At 41.0% G+C, this 23019-nt stretch overlaps 1 protein-coding gene across 1 annotated transcript in view; it reads left to right on the top strand.

Moving 5' to 3' along the window:
• Nucleotides 1–3925: 3925 nt before the first annotated feature.
• ptprr (protein tyrosine phosphatase receptor type R) overlaps nt 3926–23019 on the top strand; it is a 45138-nt gene continuing 26044 nt past the window's right edge. The window contains exons 1-2 of the mRNA XM_085770029.1: nt 3926–4003; nt 11203–11534. Coding sequence (XP_085626155.1) covers nt 3958–4003; nt 11203–11534 — 378 coding nt within the window. The 5' untranslated portion in view covers nt 3926–3957. The remainder of the gene's footprint in view (nt 4004–11202; nt 11535–23019) is intronic.

Below are 23019 nucleotides of genomic sequence, written 5' to 3'. Positions count from 1 at the left end.
CAGAGCTCGTTAGAAAGGTGTCAAGTCGACCTATCAGAGGCCGATGGAGTGAAGTTAGAGACACAGTGGAGACATTAGAGACGTTAGAGACATTTTGGAGACACATATAGAGACATATTAGAGACATTAGAGATGTTAGAGACACATTAGAGACACATCAGAGACACATATAGAGACACATTAGAGACATTAGAGACACATTAGAGACACATATAGAGACACATTAGAGACATTAGAGACACATTAGAGACACATATAGAGACACATTAGAGACATTAGAGACACATTAGAGACACATATAGAGACATTAGAGACGTTAGAGACGTTAGAGACATTTTAGAGGCACATTAGAGACACATATAGAGACATATTAGAGACATTAGAGACGTTAAAGACACATTAGAGACATTTTAGAGACATTAGAGACATATTAGATACATTAGAGACACATATAGAGACATATTAGAGACATTAGAGATGTTAGAAACACATTAGAGACATTAGAGACACATATAGAGTCATATTAGAGACATTAGAGACGTTAAAGACACATTAGAGACATTTTAGAGACATTAGAGGCACATTAGAGACATTAGCGACATTAGAGACATTATGAACACATTAGAGACATATTAGAGACATTAGAGACACATTAGAGACGTTAGAGACATTTTAGAGGCACATTAGAGACATATTAGAGACATATTAGAGACATTAGAGACGTTAAAGACACATTAGAGACATTTTAGAGACATTAGAGACATATTAGAGACACATTAGAGACATTTTAGAGACACATATAGAGACATTAGAGACGCATCAGAGACATTAGAGACATTAGAGACACATCAGAGACATTAGAGACACACCATTGACATTAGAGACACATCAGAGACATTAGAGACATTATAAACACATTAGAGACACATCAGAGACATTAGAGACATATTAGAGACACATTAGAGACATTTTAGAGACACATATTAGAGACATCAGAGACAGGGTTTCCCTTTGTCTCATAAATGTAAACCATATTTCAGCGTCTGTCCCACAGTGACTCTGCTCAGCTCTGCTCTGTGATGCCTTCAGGGCCTCCTGCCAAAGTAATAAACTGCAGCTTTTTCTCAGACGCTCTGAAAGACGTCTGCTCCGAGGCAGCAGCAGCATCGTCCACTAAAAGCTGCTCCGCTGCCAAAAGACCGGGACACGTCCACACAAACACAATCTCTTTAGTTTTTTATTGTCACTGAATCTCTTTGGGTTTGACACAAAATATTATGTATTTAGTATTTATCTTTTAGAGTTTCACCTTTTTTTGTAAATGATTTATTGGGCCATTTATAAATCCTCATAGTGCCACCGCTCACAGGTTGGGAGCCACTGATTTACACTCATAAATCAATAATCTAATTATAAAATAACCTGCACATGAACTGATAATTAGAGCTGCAGCATTAGTTGATTAATCAATCAAAGGGATAGTTCACCCAAAATTCAAGTCGACTAAGGGCTGGGAGAAGTTTCAGAGTCCTCTGTGGCTTCTCTGAGTTACGGGGGGGGTCCACACAGCAGTATTTGTCCATAATGGTTGTGAATGGTGCTCACTTTTCTTCGTAACAAAAAGACACACCAAAAAACATCCAAATACCTCCATAGTGCTCGTATGTAATGTCCGTCTTGTATTGAAGCCCCGACATGAGAAATTGTTCCCAAAAAAATTAAATAAGTCTATATTTTAAGCTTGTTTGTAGCGGAAGCTCCCAGTGTCTCAGTTCACTGCTCTTCCTGACCGGCGGAACAATTTCTCATGTTGGGGCTTCAATACAAGACGGACATTACAGACGAGCAGTATGGAGGTATTTGGATGTTTTTTGGTGTGTCTTTTTGTTACGAAGACAGTTGGTATCCATTTGCAACCGTTATATGGACATGCACTGCTACGCCGAGACCCCCTGTAACTCAGAGAAGCCACGGAGGACTCTGAAACTTTTCCCAGCCCTTAGTCCACATGAGGGGGAGGAGATAATGATAATGAGTGAAAATTTCAATTTTGGGTGAACTATCCCTTTAAACACCGACCGTCCAGGTTCACTGGGTGTAACCCTGATTCACTGATGCACCTGCGCTGTCTGAGCAGCAGAGGTCGCTCACGCTCTGTCTTTGTCTGAATCATCATCATCATCATCATCATCATCATCATCATCATCATCATCATCATGACTCTTCACGGCTTCAGTTTGTTTGTTTGTTTTGTTTTAAAACCCAGAAACTCACCAGGAAGAAGCTGCTGATGAAGACGAGGAGCAGACTCATGATGCTGCTGCTGCTGCTGCTGCTCAGACAGATGTTGACAGATGTTCACACTGCAGATGTTGATGTTGGTGTGATGGTGCAGGCTGAGATGAGATGAGATGAAAGTGAAAGGAAGAGTGAGGACTTCCTGTTACAGAGCCCAGTGAAGGAAACAACATCAATTTGAATTTATTCTTCTACGTTATGAACTGTTTTGATTTGGCTCCAGTTCATTCAACTAAAAACAAAATTTTAATTTTACTTAGGCTCCTGACTTATTTTATTTTTTACTTCATCTATAAATCTGATCCTAACAAGGTCTTTATCCATTCTCAATTGGCAACGATACTAAGTAATCATTGATACTCAACCTTTTATAAGTCATTGAATCATCAGTTGAGCTTTGTATGTGCAAAACAATAAAATAAATAATAATGTTATTAATAATAAAAATTCATGTTTCATTCATCATGTTATTATATATATATATATTTTTTCTCTCTATTATTATTATTTCTTGTTCTTTATTTATTTATTCATTTATCTATTTTTTTCTTTCTTTCCCTGCAAGGCGTTGCTTAGCATTGTCACCTGCATTATTATCATTATTATTTATTTTTATATTCTTTCCTTTTTCTTTCTCTGCAGGTGACAATGCGTTTCCTAGCATTGTCACCTGCTGAACAATTTGCAACAATATAATTGTAATTGCTGCCAACATCCTATGTAGGTTATTATCTATCGTTTTAAATGTCTGAATGTAATTTTATTTGTTTGTGTACCATGGGACCACGGATGGAAACTAGCTTTCTGGCATATTTACATCAAATAATTGTTTTTGTATGTTCATGAATATGTGGAGTCCCAAACTGAAAAAATGAAATGTGGATTTAATGTGAAACTAAAACGATGAAAATCTTCGTTAAAACGAACTGATTCATTTTTCCCACTCAGATGCTCATAATTACGGGACTTGAATGCAGCATTAGAGCTAATTAGCATGTTGGCTATCAAAACCCTTGAGGTAGCCTGGAGCTCATGAATATTCATGAACATCATTAACGCTGCGGTTTGAGGTTGAATAGCCTAATTAATTATTAATAACAACAGTTAGTTTTAATCATTTAAAATCAGGTTAATGCGTTTAAATAAAGTGAAACATAGATAAAGGTCGGTTTTATTTATTTATTTATTTTATTAAATGTTGACATGAGTCCTCCTCTTCCTCCACCACGCCTTTTCTCCTCCCCTTCCTCTCTTCATCATCATCATCATCATCATCAGCTCCACCTGCGCCTCCTCCTCCTCCTCCTCCTCCTCTTCGTCTCGGAGCTTCAGATGGAGAAACGCTGCTCTTCTCCCCGGAGCTGCTGCAGCTGCTCGGCGGCTCCTCCCGCTTCCTCCAGGCCGCTGTAGGGACACCGCAGGGCGGGGAAAGCAGCGCCGCAGAGCCGGGGGGAGATCTCTGGAGCTCCGGTCCTCCTTCCTCCTCCTCCTCCTCCCTCCTCTTCCTCTTCCTCCCTGCACGCTGCGGAGCCTCAGATAGAAACACACATGCTCGACCCCTCTCTGCAGCACCACCGCGGATAATAACCATAATAATATTAAGAGCTGGTTGACCTAGGAGGAAGAAGAGGAGGAAGAGGAGGAAGAGGAGCAGACACCATGTTGCTGCTCCTGCTTCTGACCTGGACTCAGCTGCTCCTCTCAGGTAAAAACCCTCTGTTGTGTGTCCGCATGCAACATGGAGCTGCATTCATGCATCCTGATCCTGAACCAGCAGCTGCTTTCTGCTCTATAAGCTATACAATAATAATCCTTAATAGTGTTGATGCTGCTGCAGCTGGTTTCTGCAGCGTGTTTCATGATGATAGAGACGCAATCAGGTGATCATTTGTCCTTAGAAATGCACCAGTGTTGTGTTCACATTCATGTGCAGGAATGTGTGTTTTTCCTACCATGCAGCCTGTGGTTCAGGTTTAAGGTTTCAGTTCAGTTTAATTTATCTGACAAGGGGCAATATATACATTAATAAAACATTGTAAAAAACAAATGTAAATGCACCCCAGTTAGCTAAAAAAAAGCTAGTTTTCATGGCCAGTCCCTCTGCCTGATGATAATAAAAGGCAACCTTAAAAAAAAAAAAAAGCAACAATGAGGTAAAATACCAAAGACATACTGTATTAATAAGGTGTGAAATGATCCTTAAAACTGGAAGCAGATCATTTAAATGTTTAGTTATGATGTGTTTAAAGACCAGCATGTTCAGTCCAGACCTGAGTGACCTCCTTCTCCACAGAGCTGCTGCACCTGAAAACAGACCTCCTTATAATGATAAAATAAGCCTTTATTCATCCCACAATGGGAAAATCCCAGTGTTGCCAGCAGCAGTACACATTTAAACGTAAAAAAAAAAGGGCAGGAGTATAAAAAAATGTATAAAAATGTACATACAAGAAAAAATATAAGTATGTAGCATAGAAAACACTGTTGTAATCATTTTAAAGGTTAAAAAAGGAATCTTATTCTCCTGCAGTACCTGTTAGTTTTTAGGTTTTTTAAAAAGCTGTGTAACTCTAATGAATCAGCGCTGACGTTCGCTGCTGCAGGACAAATCCAGGCCAGTTATTTCCCTGATTAAGACTAAAAGTCCAAACACAAGGCGACAGCGTCTCCGGGTGTCTCGTTACATCCCATAAATCCAGAGAGATTCAGAGAGTTCAGAGTCTAGAATCAGCTCCTCGTGGTTTTTTAATCTGCTGATAACGCTCTTCATTGATCATTTAGACTGAAAATATCTCTAAAAGTCTCTGTGAGTTAAAGGAGAAGTCTTCAAAACTCAACTTCAGGAAATATCTTAAAGACTGGAAACACTTAAATAAAATACATTTATGATACAGATAGTTTTGCTGATTGACCGATCAACTAATCTTTAACTATTCTAACTATTTTTGTGTTGCACCCTTCAAAACATCGGTGACTCATCACATATCACAATAGTTGTAGCACTGAGCCTCTCTTCTGATTGGCTGACTGGTTTCTAAAGTGATCCAATAAAAAAACAGAGCAGATTTCAGAATAAAACACTCAGAGAAACCAAATCCTGCAAGTTGTTGTTGGATGGATGGTGGGTCCAGGTGGTGGTGAGGGGGCGGGGCTTAGTTGTGACATCACAAAGTGACAGGAAGTCCTGACGGCTGGTTTTAAGGCTCAGTTTCTGAATACAGGCTGTGTGCATTTCTCTGTGGACTGAGGCTTTGATACTTTCACAGTATTAATATAGAACCTAGAGCTGCTTTATAATCACACTACACATGGACATCTACCTTTATACTGTATGGAGCTTTAACACAAACATCTACCTTTATACTGTATGGAGCTTTAACACAAACATCTACCTTTATACTGTATGGAGCTTTAATACAAACATCTACCTTTATACTGTATGGAGCTTTAACACAAACATCTACCTTTATACTGTATGGAGCTTTAACACAAACATCTACCTTTATACTGTATGGAGCTTTAATACAAACATCTACCTTTATACTGTATGGAGCTTTAACACAAACATCTACCTTTATACTGTATGGAGCTTTAACACAAACATCTACCTTTATACTGTATGGAGCTTTAACACAAACATCTACCTTTATACTGTATGGAGCTTTAATACAAACATCTACCTTTATACTGTATGGAGCTTTAACACAAACATCTACCTTTATACTGTATGGAGCTTTAACACAAACATCTACCTTTATTTTGAAGGAGCTTTAATACAAACATCTCAGTGTTTTTTTTTTTATCCGTGTTTATTCATTATCATTTATTTAAATGTCAGATAATGAACATGGAGCCACTTCCTGTTTGTGCTGATTGATGGTTGATTATTGATTGCAATAACATCACACAGACACACAGACTGGAAAATGTCTGTGTGTTGTCTGTCTCCCCTCACAGCTAGCTACCTGTCAGCCCCCCTCTGTAACTCTGACCCCCATGTGATTGGCTGGCAGCTCCCGTCCAATCAGGGCTCGCCTCGGCGCAGCGTCGTGCATAGCAACCACCAGGACGCTGTCGCCAGGGAGAAAAGATGCCAGAGACGGGAGAGAAGAAGCTGTGTCAGCTCCACAGTCAAACCTCTCAGGACCCGTTCACATCTCCCGTTGTTGTTTCACAGCAGGAAGTTCACGGCTCATTATCCCCTGTACTTTCAAAATAAAAGATCACAATAGAGTGCAAAATGGGAACTCTGCAGGTTGAAGCCCCGATCTGTTAAAGTTCCTGATGAAAACGCAACCATTGTTAGAAAAAGTCAAAGCTCATGTATATAATATCCTATTAGTCACACTGCAATAACTCAAAATCTTTCCAAGAATATTTGTCTTATTTCTTGTCAAAATGTCTCATTTCAAGTCGAAACTAATCTCATTCCACTTAAAATAAGACTCATCACCTAAAAATGAACTTGTTTTTAGATCATTTTCATTTGTTTCTAACAAATTTTCACTTGAAATAAGTAGAACAATCTGCCAGTGAGACCAGGTTAGCTTGTAATAAGAAAGAAAAACTTGCTCCACTATCAGATTTTTCTACTTATTTCAAGTGAAAATATGATTGAAAGAAGTAAAAAGTGTCTAGAAACCAGCTGCTTTTTATGTGATGAGTCTTATTTCAAGTATAATGAGATTTGTTTTGACTAGAAATGACATTTTTGACTGGAAATGAGACAAATATTCTTGGTAAGATTTTGAGTTTTTGCAGTGCAGGAGTTCACTACAACTCCCATGATGCATTTCAGTAAGAAACGTCCAATCAAACCCGACTGTGGAGAAAACAAAACCTGCAGCTTTAAAACTCAGGTCAGAGGTAGGAGGAAGATGGAAAAGTTTAAAGTTTTACTCCAACGCACCATCTATTCACCCCCATCTATTCACCCTCTTGATGCTGTCTCCGTGACAATGACACCTGAGGCTCATGGGTAATGTAGTCCTATGTAAAACCAACTCTCCATCCAAGATGATGGAGAACAAAAAAACCCGAGTTAAAGTGATTGCGGAGGAACAGGAGGAACAGGAGGAACAGGAGGACAGATTGATGGTTTCTCTGTGTTTATGGTTCTTGGCAGAGCTGAAAGTCCTGATCTCAGCACCAGACCGACCGAGTCTGAGCAGCCGACAGATTTTTCTCGTTCTGTCAGTGAAGTTTGTGCCAGAACGAACGTCAAACTCAGGGACGGAACAGGAGGCCGGTCAGCTGACGGGGTCGTGGAGGTCGGACTGAAACTTCCTGCATCGCTTTAAAACTCTGCTGGTTAAAGAGGAACTCTGCAGGATTTCCACTTTAACTCAGCTCCATGTGTCCCTTGTCTCTATAGAGGGATTACCAGCCTACGTCACAGAGGTTCTACTGCGCATGTCGCCTGCAGAAAGAGAGCAGCAAGAGCCGTGATCATGTCTTTTTGTGCTGGAAGTTGCACTAATTGTTTTGATAAAAATAACAAAACGCGCAAAATTTACATAATAGCGTCAACTCGCACCCCTTTCAAGGCAAACGAGAGAGAAAATAGTACATTGGCGATTAATTTCGAGCAATATAACGTGTTAGATACGTTGGTTTGAATGGTGATAAAGCTAAATGCCCACAGGCACAGCTGGAGAACTGCAGCGAATGAGTTGTGAAATGTTTACTATGACAGTGACTGAAGACGAGGTCACATACTAATGGAAAGCAAGCTGAGATTAATTAACGTTAAGCTACATTGTTTTACATTAACGTTACCGGTACATACTCAGCCATGCACGTAACGTTACAGTTACGTTATGCAGTTGTTCCAGACTTTAGACAGGTCCGTCTCTTCCCTCGTCTCTGACCAGGCAGCACCTCAGTCCTCACAGACACTGAGTTTTGTAATCGTGAGTATTTTCCTGAACATTATTGTCTGTTAAATAACAGTAGGTAACGTTAGGGATGCACAGTGACAGTGTTGTTTTTACCGCTGACCGACCGACGCCGTGCTGTGAGTGTCCGTGGCTTGTCCCGTGGCTGAGTTGCCGTGGCCGCGGTACAAACTCGATCCTCCGTCCTGACGTTTTTTTTTTTTTTTCCTGCCGTTATAAAACTATAAAACCGTCTATGTATAAAACACACACTACATCAGTAGGTGATAAACTGTTGTGGTAGGCTGACAACATCGCTAGCAAACACCGCTTTGACTACACTAGATCCATAGAGGTAACCATGACAACCGGTTCTTTCTGCAGTCAGGTTGCGCACGCATCCTGATTTGTTGGTAAACAGATAATCCCTCTATAGTTCTGGTTAAATCACTGACTTGTACCTAGTTCCAGGGAGAATGGAGCGTCTCTTGGCTGAAAACCAACCTTGTAAGATCAGAGCCTCCGACCCGGTGTCCCAGCTCTCGTCTCCATGGCGACACCGCCACACAAACGTAATGCGCTAACCCGTAACCTCTTGTTGATGACAGATAAGACTACACAGATATACACATGGTAACATGGTATTATATTAGTGGTTCTTGAGAGGGTTCAAGGGGGTCCCCAACTTTTTCTTACATTTTTTCCACTATTTTCTAGAATTTTTAACCCCCCTTTTTTTTTTTTTTATTATTTCTTTTTTTTTCAGAAATGTTACCTATTTTTTTCCTAGAATTAAAAAAAAAAATTATTTTAGAAATCTTACCACTTTTTTTAATTTTATTTTTATTTTACTTTTTTTTTTTAGAGAGAATTTTACCACATTTTAAAATGTTTTTGGAGAAATCGTACCACTTTTTTCTCTACAATATTTGCAAAAATTCACTGCATTGGCCCTAATTTGAACATACATCGACTAAAAAAGTAACGTTCTTCAGTCTCAGAACATATACAGTAGGCTATGTTTGTGTATTTCTGGTGTTTGCTTCAACATTTTGTCCAATGGGGGTCAGTTTAGAGGTCCTTCATATAAAAAAGTTTGTCGTATATGATAAATAACCTTATCCACCGCTCCATGGATTGATTTCTCACCGGCTTTGTTGTTGGAAACAAATGCACATGGAGGAGAGGAGGGTTAGAGACACAGAGGAGGAGACACCAGACCTGGAGAGTTCAGATTTAAATACTCATGCAGTTCATAGTCAGAAAAACACATTACAAGGTTTTGGTTCTGGGAGGTTCTGGTCTGGTCTGAGTTTCCTTTAATGTTCCTCCTGCAGCTGTGAATGTGAAGCTGCAATAAAAACCTGCTTCACTCAGTAGATTTTATTTCCTCTTCTTCCTCTTCTTCTTCTAAAGCCGGAGGATAAATTATGCAGCGTTTTGCATTTCGTCACGGTCGGCCGGGTTCGGGACGGGGTTTCCTCTCGGCCGCCTGCAGCCGGATGAAAGCCTCGGTCGCCGTGACAGCAGAGGCAGCGACAGACAGATGGGATCTCCTGAACTCATCCCTCTGCTGCTGCTGCTGCTGCTGCTCCAGCAGACGACAGACAGGAGGACTGTTTCTAGACTCCTGCAGCAGCTAGAGCACAGAAAAGAAAAACCTCCCAGAGTTGTTTTAGAGGTAAATGCAGAGACTGCTTGATGAAAAACTGTCCCTGAAGGCAACGTGCATCAGCGGTTTTGCATGAATTTCCCTCTAAAACAACTCTGTCTGGTAACGTTGTGTTATTATCTCATAGCGTGGTGAATGTGCAGCTCACAACTTGTCCACCAGAGCGTTGTGGAGTTGTTGGATTGTGTATTTGATGAGTTTGATGAGGGAAACCAAGAAATCCCATGAGCCTCCGTAGCGTAGCTCTGAGCAGCTCACGGCTCTGCTCCGCCATTCTAAAAACAGCTTGCACCGACAATTAAAGGTAACGAACCTACTGCTATGACTATAGGGATTATGGCAATGGGCCAGTTTGCCAAAATGTTGAACTATCCCTTTAAAGTCTGAAAGTCTGATCAACGGCGTCAACATGGAGCCATGAGGAAATACAAATTACTATTAAAAAAACCGACTTAAAGCTCCACACAGTATAAAGGCAGATTTTGATGTTATGTGTGACTTTGTGAAGTCACAACAAAGCAGTCATTAAGCCCCGCCCCCCTCAGTGTTACATTCTGAAGTCTGCTCTATTTTTGATTGGATCACTCAGAAAACCTCTTCTCTGATTGGCTGGATTCATCTTGTCCTATAGAACGAATCTCCTTGTTGAAAAACCAGGAAACCAGCACGTAATTTGAATGAGAACAGTAGTAACGAACGAGAGTTTAGCTAGCTATCATGTTTTTCACGCCCTATCACCGTTTAGAAAAATCTGAAATGATTGTAGATACATTACTGTTTCTCTCTGTGTGTGTTTTGTGTTGCTATGTGTGGCAATCGCAGTGTCTAGAAAGCATCAGTGGCTCAGCTGACGGGGACAGCTAACGGTAGCTAAGCTAACGGCGGTAGCTAAGCTAACGGCGGTAGCTAAGCTAACAGCAGGACGTGAGCTGTTAAAACCCTCCCGTTGTGGGACACGACATGAAACTACTCCAGTTAGCTCAGTCATGTTGGAACTCAGATATCCGCTGGAAAAAATATTTTTTCATGGAGCGTTTATTGAGTCACTGAGTTATTAAAGTTGAACAGGTAGCTAACCGTTAGCCCGGCTAATCTATGATAACCATGACTAATTACAAAAATGTGAACACATAAATAGTAATGTTTGTCCAATCATTGGTTTTATAGACTTTACAAACATCAGATTAGTCTAAACGGCGATATAGTGACATGAAAAAATAGATATATATAGCGAAACTCTCGTCCGTCACTATTGTTCTCATGCTGGTTTTCTACCCGGAAGTAGTTATAAACAACAAGGCGATTCTTTCTCTTTATTTTTATTCATTATATTTTATTTTTCATTCTCCTCCTCAGAATCGTCTTCTGGTGACCACGAGCTCCGTCTCTTCCCGTCCCGTCGCTCCGGTCGCCTCCCCCGACCTCTGCAGGACCTGACCGGGCAGCAGGATGTGGACGACCCCCTCCCCCTCCCCCTGCCCCACCATAACCACCACCTCCACCTCCACCACCACCATAGGCTCCGCCCCCCTCCTCCTCCTCCGCCCGCCGTCCTCTCAGACTCCCGGTTTCGCCAGGAGAACGACGATGGCGGCGGCGGGCTACGAACCCTCAACCTGCTGGCGCGGCCGCATCAGGAAGTGCGGCCGGAGCACGTCATCGTGTCCGCACGGCATCTGGTTACCGTGGTGAGTAGCCTAATCCTCTCTCTGATTGGGCGAAAGGGTGTGTAAGTCGGTGTGTGTGTGTGTGTGTGTGTGTGTGTGTCTCTGCTGTTTCCTCTGTGGCTCCGCCCACAGGTTTCTGAAGCTGCTGCGCTGTCCAGTGTTGTTTTTGGCAGGCATTTTAGATTTAGTCTTAGTCTTTTTGACGAAAATACTATATTATATAATATTATTAGTTTTAGTCAATTTTAGTCATTTCTAGTATATGTGATAGTTTTAGTTGACGAAAACTCACACACGTCTCGTCATGTTTTCATCATCAGAGAGCCATGTTTATCTCGTCACCGTCTCGTTATCGTCATGAAAAAAAGGGGCGTCAACGAAATATTTCGTCATCGTCATCGTTAACGAAAACACTGGCGCTGTCGCCATCTTGGCAATGTCTGACTCCGCCCCCCAACTTGTAGCTCGTCCAAATATGGACGTGTGTGAAGTTGAGAGTTAACATTCGCTTTGTTTACATGCAAATACACAAATAATCAGAATAAATCCAGCATAAGAAAAGAAAAAAAAAAAAATCCGGCACAAGAAAAGAAAAAAAAAAGAAAAAAAGTTGGGCAAAAAAAAGAAAAAAAATCCGGCTCAAGAAAGAAAAATGAAAAAAAAAGTCGGCCAAAAAAAAAGAGCCACATAAAAAAACAAAACAAATACTGATAATTCCTCAATTTATTTATTTTTATAGCTGGCCCTTTTTTTGGGGGGCTGGCCCTAATACTCCTTCGTATGTGAGTGAGTGTACGGGGAACTGACTCCCCCTGGTGGTCAGGAGAGGAACTGCAGCTTCATGTTTCAGCCTTTAGATGTTGATGTTTGGTTTTTAAGGCGCCGTCTGGTCACCTGTTGACCTTTACACACACACTTCCTGTTGCTGCTCTGATGCACCGCTGCACTGAAGACAGCCAGTGTGTTTGTGTCATTTCACTGTTGTCAAGGAGATGAAGTCAGATATAAATCCAGTAGGCAGAGTTGGTGATTTTTGATGCAACTTTATATCTGCTGCATCATCTTCTTCATCCTCCTCCTCCTCCTCCTGCGGCGGCTGCAGATCAGACATTTGTGACGCTGCGTTTCTCTTTTTATCGTTAATTCGATGGTTAGATAAACGAGGGGTCGACTGACTCGTCCCTCAGAGGTCACAGCCGGACGGACGGACGGTGGTGAGTGAGTGATGGACGAGGAGCTGCAGACGGATCCTCTGTCTCTATAGCGCCGGAGGAGAGATGCTGCTGCACTCCCTGTTGCCATGGAAACACTAATCATGAATGTGTGTGTGTGAGACCCACTTACCTCCACAATGGGCAGTTACATAACTCAGAGATAAACAGCAGCGACCTTCAGAGTGACATTGAGACAGAGACAGACACAGGTATGGACTGGTTGTTAATGAGAGGGACGAGTGGTCGAGTGAGGTAAAAGAAAGAGGTGTCCTACATAGAGAAGGACGAGGAAAAGACCTTTGTAACGTTTATTTATTTATTTATTTTCTGTGTCGGGGAAAAATGTGATGGTTGGCACAAAAATATTCGACCGAGCTGATCTGATGGAGCAGGAAAAACCTCAGAGTTTAGAACACATATTAATTTACGCAGCTGAAGATACTTCATTCAGTGACATTTAAAGGGATACTTCAACATTTTGGCAAATTGGCCCATTGCCATAACCCCTATAGTCATAGCAGTAGGTTCGTTACCTTTTAATTGTCGGTGCAAGCTATTTTTAGAACGGCGGAGCAGAGCCGTGAGCTGCTCAGAGCTACGCTACGGAGGCTCATTATGGGATTTCTTGGTTTCCCTCATCATCAAACTCATCAAATACACAATCCAACAACTCCACAACGCTCTGGTGGACAAGTTGTGAGCTGCACATTCACCACGCTATGAGATAATAACACAACGTTACCACACAGAGTTGTTTTAGAGGGAAATTCATGCAAAACCAGCTGATGCACGTTGCCTTCAGGGGCAGTTTTTCATCAACAGTCTCTGTATTTCCCTCTAAAACAACTCTGTGTGGTAACGTTGTGTTGTTATCTCATAGTGTGGTGAATGTGCAGGTCACAACTTGTCCACCAGAGCGTTGTGGAGTTGTTGGATTGTGTATTTGATGAGTTTGATGAGGGAAACCAAGAAATCCCATAATGAGCCTCCGTAGCGTAGCTCTGAGCAGCTCACGGCTCTGCTCCGCCGTTCTAAAAATAGCTTGCACCGACAATTAAAGGTAACGAACCTACTGCTATGACTATAGGGATTATGGCAATGGGCCAATTTGCCAAAATGTTGAACTATCCCTTTAAGGTGGACTGTTAAGTTATGAAAAACAGTCTCATTTCTGATCAACAAAGAATCAGTTGTTTCACTGAGTTAAAACCAGGACAGACTTTGTATTTTTTATTTTTATCAGATTATTAATTTAGTTGAATATTATTTACACGCCTCGACTGTGAAGTCTCAGCTGCCAAAACTCCCACAATCCTTTTGCCTGAACAGTCGGAGGTGTCGTCGGCACAGATGCATCGTGGGAGTTGAGGCAATCTGTAGAAACCTCCGGTGGAAACCGAACGACAGACGAGGAACGGGGTTGTTACAGTGGGTCAAAGGTCACGCACGCGCACACACACACATACACACACACACACACACACACACACACACACACACACACACACACACACACACACACACACACACACACACACACACACACACACACACACACACACACACATACACAAACACACAAAATAAATGAGATCTAAATTTGTACCGCGGCGTTGAATAAAATATGAAGGTTGGAGAAACCTGAGCTGAGGCTATTTAAAGAGTCTGGAGCTCCAGTAAACATCTGCTTGTCCACATCTGGACCCGTCCTCCAGCTGTCAATCAACACCAGACAGAAACAAACTATTAGGACACACATTTAAAGGGTTACTTCACCCAAAATCTATAATTCACCCAATCATCTACTCACCGTCATGCCAAGGAAGGGTCTGGAGAACTTTCAGAGTCATCAAAACTCTTTAGGGGTTCCAGGGCTGATAGTGTTCACTTATGAATCGTCCAAAACACACACTATGAAACATCCAGATACCTCCATCCCAGTGGCATAGGCAGAATTTTTATTTTGGGTGGACCAGTACAAAATTGCATGGGCCATCTTTTCTCAGAAGGACAGTACAGCATACATCACTGTTAACCGTTTTATTGCACAACTTTTTTTTCTTTTTCAATCAACAGACACAAGCAGTAACTTGTTCTTGACCAACACAATATTTGATACATACAGATGAAATGGTCTTTCCTATTATGATTCTTGTACTATGATGATAAACTGTATTTAACTACGTACATCACAGTAGCCTAGCATAAACTGATTTGTTGCAGCTTGATGTAAACATTAATAAAACTAACTGTAACAAATCACACAAGTAGCTCCATCTAAATAGGCTATTAGCATTTTAGCTCAATAGCTTCAACTCCCGTGCAGCCACTGGGAGCTGCTGCTACAACAAGGATAAAAACAGAGATCACATTCATTTTTTCCCAACAACTTTTCCATGTGGCGGCTTCAGGACACTTGGGTCAGTACAGACGAGCAGTATGGAGGAATCTGGATGTTTCATAGTGTTTTGGACCAATCAAAAGTGAACTCTATCCACCGCCACCGTTATATGAAAATCCGTTGGAACTCCTAAAGAGTTTTGATGACTCTGAAAGTTCTCCAAACCCTTCCTTGGCATGACGGTGAGGAGATGATTGGGTTAATTATCGATTTTTCGGTGAAATATCCCTCTTAACTTCGTTGTTTGGGTCATAACAACAAGCTAGTGACCACCTAGAGGCCCCAGAAGGACAACCTAGCAACCACCTAGCAACCACCCAGACATTGGTTACAGTGTAGCAGCCACATAGCAACTGTCTGTCAACTCCTTAGCAACCACCTCCCAGCTCATTAACTGTTTTCTTCTTCCTTACTGTGCGTTCAGACCGAAAGCGTCGAGAGCGTCGCGGTGGCCGGAAGTCATTCATTTTCAATGAGAACCAGCGTCGAGGAGCGTTGAAGAGCGTCAAAGGCGTTGGCGTCGCGTTTTGGCGGCGAGAGCGTCAGGAGAAAGTTGAAATCTCCTGAACTTTATGCTAATGAGCGATGATGCGGAGCAGCGGCAACCAATCAGAGTGTAGATGTCGCGGCCCCTTTAAATGGATGACCAACCACAACCGACGTCAACTTCTTTGACGCGCGTCAAAACGCCAGGGTGTTCAGACCACCAGCGTCGCGGAAAAGCGTCAAGAGCGTCTTTTGACGCTTTTGGTCTGAACGACCCATTATTTGGACTCAGGAAGTAACAAACCAACAACAGGAAGAGACTCTTAAGAGTTTAGAGTCTAAACATTTTCCTGTTTAACAATCAAGAACACAACATGAATATTATTTGATCGACCAGTGACAAGGCAGCATTTCTACATGACATCAGTCAGTAGAGGAGAAGAATCCGATGTTTTATCATCTTGTGTTTCTACTCGTCCGTCTCCTTCCTGCAGCTGTTTCTGCTTTTATCAATGACAACCCGCTGCCTCCTCTCCTCTCTGCTCTTACGTAACTCTGTTCTGTGTTAATTGACTTTTCCGTGCGTGGTCACATGACCCGTCGCTGCTGCAGGCCGCCACCGCTGCTGCTGCCATCCCATCACATCAGAGTGAGCGCCGCCGCGTCACCACGGAGACGGGGAGGGGGGGAAAAAAAGATGAAAGAGGTTTAGAGACTGAATCAAAACCAGAATGATTCACTTCTTTTCTGCTGATGCACAGAAAAATACACGTTTAATATAAAATAAATCAACGCTACAGAAAATAATATAAGCTACAGCTATTTATTATAATTGATGTGTCATATTTTCATAAATCATATTAAATTATAACATTTTCTGCCTCTTTATCGACTGAACGATTACAATTGATTATTGGGGAAATAATCAGCAGGCTGCTCTGTGTTGATCAGTTGGTTTGTGTTTTATCTACAATATTTTTTATTTTTTGTTATTTCACCATAATGTGACGGAGTAAAGTCCCAGATGGCCCAGTCACCTCCCACTGCTGCAGCACACACACATGCCTGCAAGACATCAGTGTGTGTGTGTGTGTTTGTGTGTGTGTGTGTGTGTGTGGCCTTTGCTCTGTCAGGTTCCTACAACACGTGAAAGCTGGTAACACAATATATACAGTATGTATAGTAAGGGCCGAGATATACTTGCTGTTAAGTACGCGTACGCGAGCTGCCGCGCGTATCCTGCGTCCGTTTGATGCGTCGCCTGTGACCGAACGCACATATCGACGCGAGGTGACGCGACGCAGGATACGCGCGGCAGCTCGCGTACGCGTAGTTTACAGCAAGTATATCTCGGCCCTAACACACTGTGAAGTGTTAGTTAGACCTGAAATACTTCATAGTTTATAAATCATTCTTCTTCCATTGACATTAGTCTGTAATTTATAAACACAGTTCTAAACGTTTACTAATATTATTAATGTAGGAAATGTAAAGTTTGTTCAGTGAAAGAGCCTCAAAAACAAAAGTTTAAACCCACAGAGATAAATCACAGCAGGAGGCTTTAAATCTGAGTCCACACACATACACAACTCTGTGTGTGTGTTTTACACTATTAAATAATTCATATTAGTGGTGTGTGTTACGTCTGCGAGTGGAGGGAACTTTGACGCCACTTCAAACCCACAGAGGGAAACATGATTCATCCTGAACTCTGAGTGAGTGTGTGTGTGTGTGTGATTACTGCTGAAGCTTCATGAGTTTCCTGACATCCCATTAGAGATGTCAGGACTACTTGTTTTCACAATTAATCGTGGTTTTAAACGCCACAATTAATTAATCGTAAAGATTCCTAAATACCGTTACTTCAAAAAAAGATCAACTGTATCAACAGATTTGTGCCAAAGTAAAGGTAAATGCTCCGATACTGGTCCATTTAACTAACATAACATTGAATTGGTAGGAATTTAACTGTTAGCATGTCATTTGTATTTAAAAAAGAACAAAACGAAACAAAAAAAGATTAAAATAAACGCAAACATTTGGTATAGACGACAATTTATGACCTGAATATTTCAAACACTTCCCCTGGGGGGTTAATAATTGGTCATATAATTAACAGACACTTGAAATATTTTAAAAACAATGAGTAATGTAATTATATTTGGACTATATTTGATTTTACACATTCATAGTGTTGTGAAATTAATTAATGCATAATAATCATGATGGAAAATTATTGTTTAATCTTGATAATAAATCCAGAAACTCACCTGCAGCAGGTAAATTCATTCATTAATATGGAGATTTTACTCTGATTAACATCAATGTAACTTTATTTCCGTGTGTCGACCTTTCAGCTCTGATCTGGGGTCAGATCTCCGGCTGCTCTGCTCTCAACTTGTTTCCTCAAAGGAAGCAACAACATTAGCGTAAATAATCTGACCTCACGCCAGCTCACTCATTCAGCTGCGTGTGTGTTTATATATACATACTGTATACATGTGTGTGTGTGTGTGTGTGTGTGTGTGATCTCATTCAGTGGGATGCTCCAGCTCCACGTGCCGCTCACGTTTCTCCCGTCAGCGTTTTTCCGCAGCCGCTGTGCTCAGCAGCCGTTTCCACGGAAACGTAGCGTCTTCACTGTTCATCCCTGATGCGATGAGAGTCGGGCAGGAAAAACTGTCACATGACATCATCACATGAAACATCACAGAGCGCCGAGCGTTTCCTCTCAACGGTCTCAGATTTAGATTTAGATGAATGTTGAATTCATTTTTAGTTTGTTTTCTGTTAAAGTCATCGTTTTTTTAATCATTATTATTATTATTATTAGTAGTATTATTGTATTATCCAGTTATTATCTATCGTTCTATCGTTCTATCTATCGATCGTTGTCAAACTGTAAAAAGGTTGTTCTGACCGTTAATACGAAATCTTAGTGATTCAGGGAAACATCTCAATAGACATAATATTGGATTAGGCTGTAGTTGCTGCTTAAAGGGATAGTTCAACATTTTGGCAAATTGGCCCATTGCCATTCTATCTATCTATCTATCTATCTATCTATCTATCTATCTATCTATCTATCTATCTATCTATCTATCTATCTATCTATCTGTCTATCTGTCTATCTATCTATCTGTAGATATTGATGTTACTATATATGTCACAGACTGAAAAATTTGTTATAGACATAAATAGATATGTAAACATACAGTATGTAGATATTGATGTTGATGTCACAGGCTAAAAGATTAATATATATGAAAAAGAAACAAAAAAATAATTAATATAATATATAAAAACATATATACTATATAATATATGCGCACACATATACACAGATCGATATAGACATATTTCGATTTTTTTAAAAGAAATTCTTTATTTTTTTCTCCTCCTTTTGATTCAACCTTTTTATATTTTCTGTGTTTGTACGTCTTCATCATATTAACCCCCCGTTAACCTCTGCCCCACCCCCCTCTCTGATATCTGATTTGGTCAAATTGGATTCTCCCGATGCCCAGAGGGCTATCAGCTAATTAGTGGTTATTACCCTGTGTGTGTGTGTGTGTGTGTGTGTGTGTGTGTGTGTGTGTGTGTGTGTGAGAGTCAGACAGAAATAGCACCTGATCCTGACAGGAAGCGCAGTGGGATAATGGCATTACCTGGACGACGGCCAATCAGGTGGCAGGCTGAGCTCCCCGTCCCCCTCTAAGCCAATCAGAGATCACGACAGGAGTTAGATCAGGAAGTGGAGCGCAAGGTCCCTGAGCGCCGACTGAAAGGCTTCGCTCTGTGTGTTGTCTGTGTGTGTGTGTGAGTGTGTGTGTGTGAGTCAGAGAGCGCGAGGCGACAGCCAGGGACCCACAACAATGTTTACATGTCGACTTGGTAAGTTACTGGTTTGTTGTGTTGTTGTTGTTTACAGGTTGTGGTTGTTTTCTGGTTTGTTTAGATGTTTAATCGTCGCTCGGTTGGTTCTTGTCGCTTCCTTTTACATGTAGTTTGGACTTGGAGGAGTTTGTGTTTCACCTGCAACTGGACACAAAACTCTCTGAGCTGCTTTAGACTGAACTCAGTGGACGGTGAGTTCAAGGACCGAGGGAAAAATCAAATGTTTTACTTTTTGGGGTCAGTTCAGGATCGTTCAGTATAAATCTGAATTTTAAGTTTTGGTTTATGTTGTTGGTCGATTTGAAGATGGACGTTAAAGCTACATTGTGTAGGAATTCCTCCCATCTAGTGGTGCGTAGGGGTGGGAGAAAAAATCGATTCACATAAATATCGCAATATCTTTTTTGACGATTTTTAAATCGATTTTTTGGGTTTTTTTTTTTTTTTTTTTTTTTTTTTAAATATTGTCACAACTTACAAAGTCGTAAGTTGTGACATGAAGCTGTAATTTACGATTTCAAAAGCCTGCCTGGAACGCAGCATTAGCCAAAACGACTGGATCGCTTACTTCTGCTTTAATTCATAGGCTCCTACAGTATTTGTGTGCAGATAAATGTTGAAGATGCAGACTAAAAATCGAGAGAATCGGCAATATCGTAGAATCGCAATTTAAATCGAATCACCATCCAAAAAAGCGTAAAAGAATCGAATCGGGAGAAAACTAAGCATATCGTCCCAGCCCTAGTGGTGCGGTTGTATATCTCAAGCAACTCAGTCGTATTTTTCATGCTGCATTCACCTGAAATTGGGCAGACGACAGACGGACGACAGCCGCTGCTGCATGTAACGGCATAAACAAGCCTCTATGTAAACAAGTGGTCCGTCAGCACGAGGCAAAACAATAACACGTGACAATATGTTGTCATGGCGATGTGGTATTGTTTTACCGGCCTTCTCTGGACTTCTGTGACTAAAAAGGTGTATATTTTGTATATATGAACGGCTCATTCAGAGCTGAAAGGAACACTTCACTTTGTTGATGGGGGGGATTACTGGTTAATGAAAAACAGACTTTTGATATTTTGAATAGTCGATTTTCATGAATAGATAACAGGAGAAGTTACACAATGTCCCTTTAAATGTTCAGTCGCTGCAGGTTTTTGTTGTTGTTTTTTGTTTTCTCGCAAGGAGAGTTGTTTTTTTTTTACAGAACAACCTGCAACCAGACACAGGCTGGTAATAACATCAGAGTGTGTGTGTGTGTGTGTTGAGCCTGTCTGGCTGTGGTTATTGTTCCTGATATTGAATTAAGTGGCAACAGAACATGTTGTTACAGCCATTAGCAGACACACAAACAACCGCCTACACACACACACACACACACACACACACACACACTGAATCTGCAGAGATCAGTTTGTTTTTCTTCTTTTTCATGGTTTAACCAACAGGATGTGTTTAGCTTAGCTTAGCACAAACAATGGGAACGGTAGGAAACTGTTAGCCTGAGCTGTCGCTGTTGGATCTTGTTATTGATCAATCAGCTGATCATTGACCTGATTAGTTATGTTTGGCACTTTTTTTTACAGAAACTATAAACTGATAATTAAATTGTGTCCAAGCAAACTTCCGTCGGTAGAATTTCATTATGTAGCCTATGACTTGTACAACTGTACAGTGTGGGAATAAAAGTTTAATTTACCGTAATTTATGCAAATGTTCACAATATCATTATTTATTACTACTTACTTACTACTTTTTGTCTTTTTGTTTTAAAATTTGCACTTCTTTAATTGTTTGCATTGTATTGTAAAGCACATTGAGTTTGCCCTGTGCATGAAATGCGCTTTATAAATAAAATTGAATTGAATTGAATACTATTTATCGTTCTGACAGACATTTGCTTAGACACTTTAAAATAACTGCTGATTGATTTCTTTAAAAAAAAAAGAAGTGATTGACAACTTGTTGCTTCCTGTGTTTCCAGCTCAGCCGTCGATTTATTATAAAAACCTAGTCGGTGATATTAATACAATTTAAAATATTTTTCCTTTCCTTTGACTTCTGCTTGTGTGTTTTCACCTATACCTTGTTTCCTGTACATTTTCTCTCCACACACACACTCTCTATCTCACACACACACTCACACAGAGGGGATTACAGTAAAACCCTGGGTGAGTCATTAGTGTGTGTGTGTGTGTGTGTGTGTGTGTGTGTGTGTGTCACCTGTCTAACGTGTCTCGGCTGCTGAAAGCCGAGCGGCTGCAGAGAAACCAGAGGGATCGTAGCAGAGAGATGAAATATCAGAGGGAAGATGTTGGTTCAGTCTGTCTGCTGACGATGATGTGTCGGCTCCTCATCGATCGTCATCACACCGATCGATAAAGTTTTTGTAAATGTAAAAAATGTAAATCCAGAGAATCAGGACGTTTTAACATCGTTAATCTGAGCAGCAGCCAAATAGAAAACTCTGTCAGAGCCGTGAAACTGACTGAACTGAATGTGTTTGAAATGTTTAAATATTTGTTTCACTGGTTAAACACATCGACCGCTCTCGGGCTTTAATGTAAGTTACTACAGCTCAGTGGTTCTCAAAGTGGGGTCCGGGGACCCCCAGGTGTCCTTGAGAGAGGGTTCAAGAGGGTCCCCAACTTTTTCCTCGAAATGTTACCACTATTTTCCAGAAATATTACATTTTTTACAGAAATGTATCTATTTTTTTCCCCAAAAACTCACCCCATCGTCCCTAATTTAAACATACATTGACTAAAAAAAATAACGTTCTGCATGCTGCGTTCCAGGCAGGCTTTTGAACCTGTAAATTACGAGTTTAAGTCACGACTTACGACTTAGTAGCGTTCCAGGCAACCCGTAACTCGTGTTTTTCGAGTTCACGGGTCGGAAGTTACGAGTTTGACTGCCGTTATAGTGACTTTCACGGCTAACAGGTCAGAAAAACACGAGTTCTGGGTTGCCTGGAACGCTACTAAGTCGTGACTTGAAGTCGTAAATTACGGGTTCAAAATCCTGCCTGGAACACAGCATCAGTCTCAGAATAAATATTTGTGTCCAATGGGGGTCCGTGGTCTGTGTCAGTTTAGGGTCCTTGATTTTAAAGGGATAGTAGCATTTTTTTAAAGTGGGGTTGTATGATCTACAAATAGCCCCTAAGTACTTTAATTGCAGTAGAAGACTCTCTGCACTCCTCCCGTTAGCAACGCCAGCCCATAATAGCCCTGCCCAGAGATTTACAATATACAGTGTTGTGAACAGACCCAAAGAAACGGCCTATTTTCACGACCTAAAAGAGGTTTTACCTGAAAAAAAATACACAGTTCCATTGTTCGCTATAATATAATATTTTCCAGCCCTTCAAAGTGCAGGAAAAACACAGTTTTTATTTGGACCTAACCAACTCACGTATCCCTCCGCCCAGGGTTAGCGGCCGCCGATCAGCAGTTGGTTAGGTCCAAATAAAAACTGAGTTTTTTTTTTTTTTTTTTTTTTT

The sequence above is a fragment of the Trachurus japonicus genome, chromosome 23, assembly GCF_045865225.1.
Source record: "Trachurus japonicus isolate A0001 chromosome 23, Traja_1.0".
In the NCBI taxonomy this organism is placed as follows: domain Eukaryota; kingdom Metazoa; phylum Chordata; class Actinopteri; order Carangiformes; family Carangidae; genus Trachurus; species Trachurus japonicus.
This window is presented reverse-complemented; position numbering and strand designations above follow the sequence as displayed.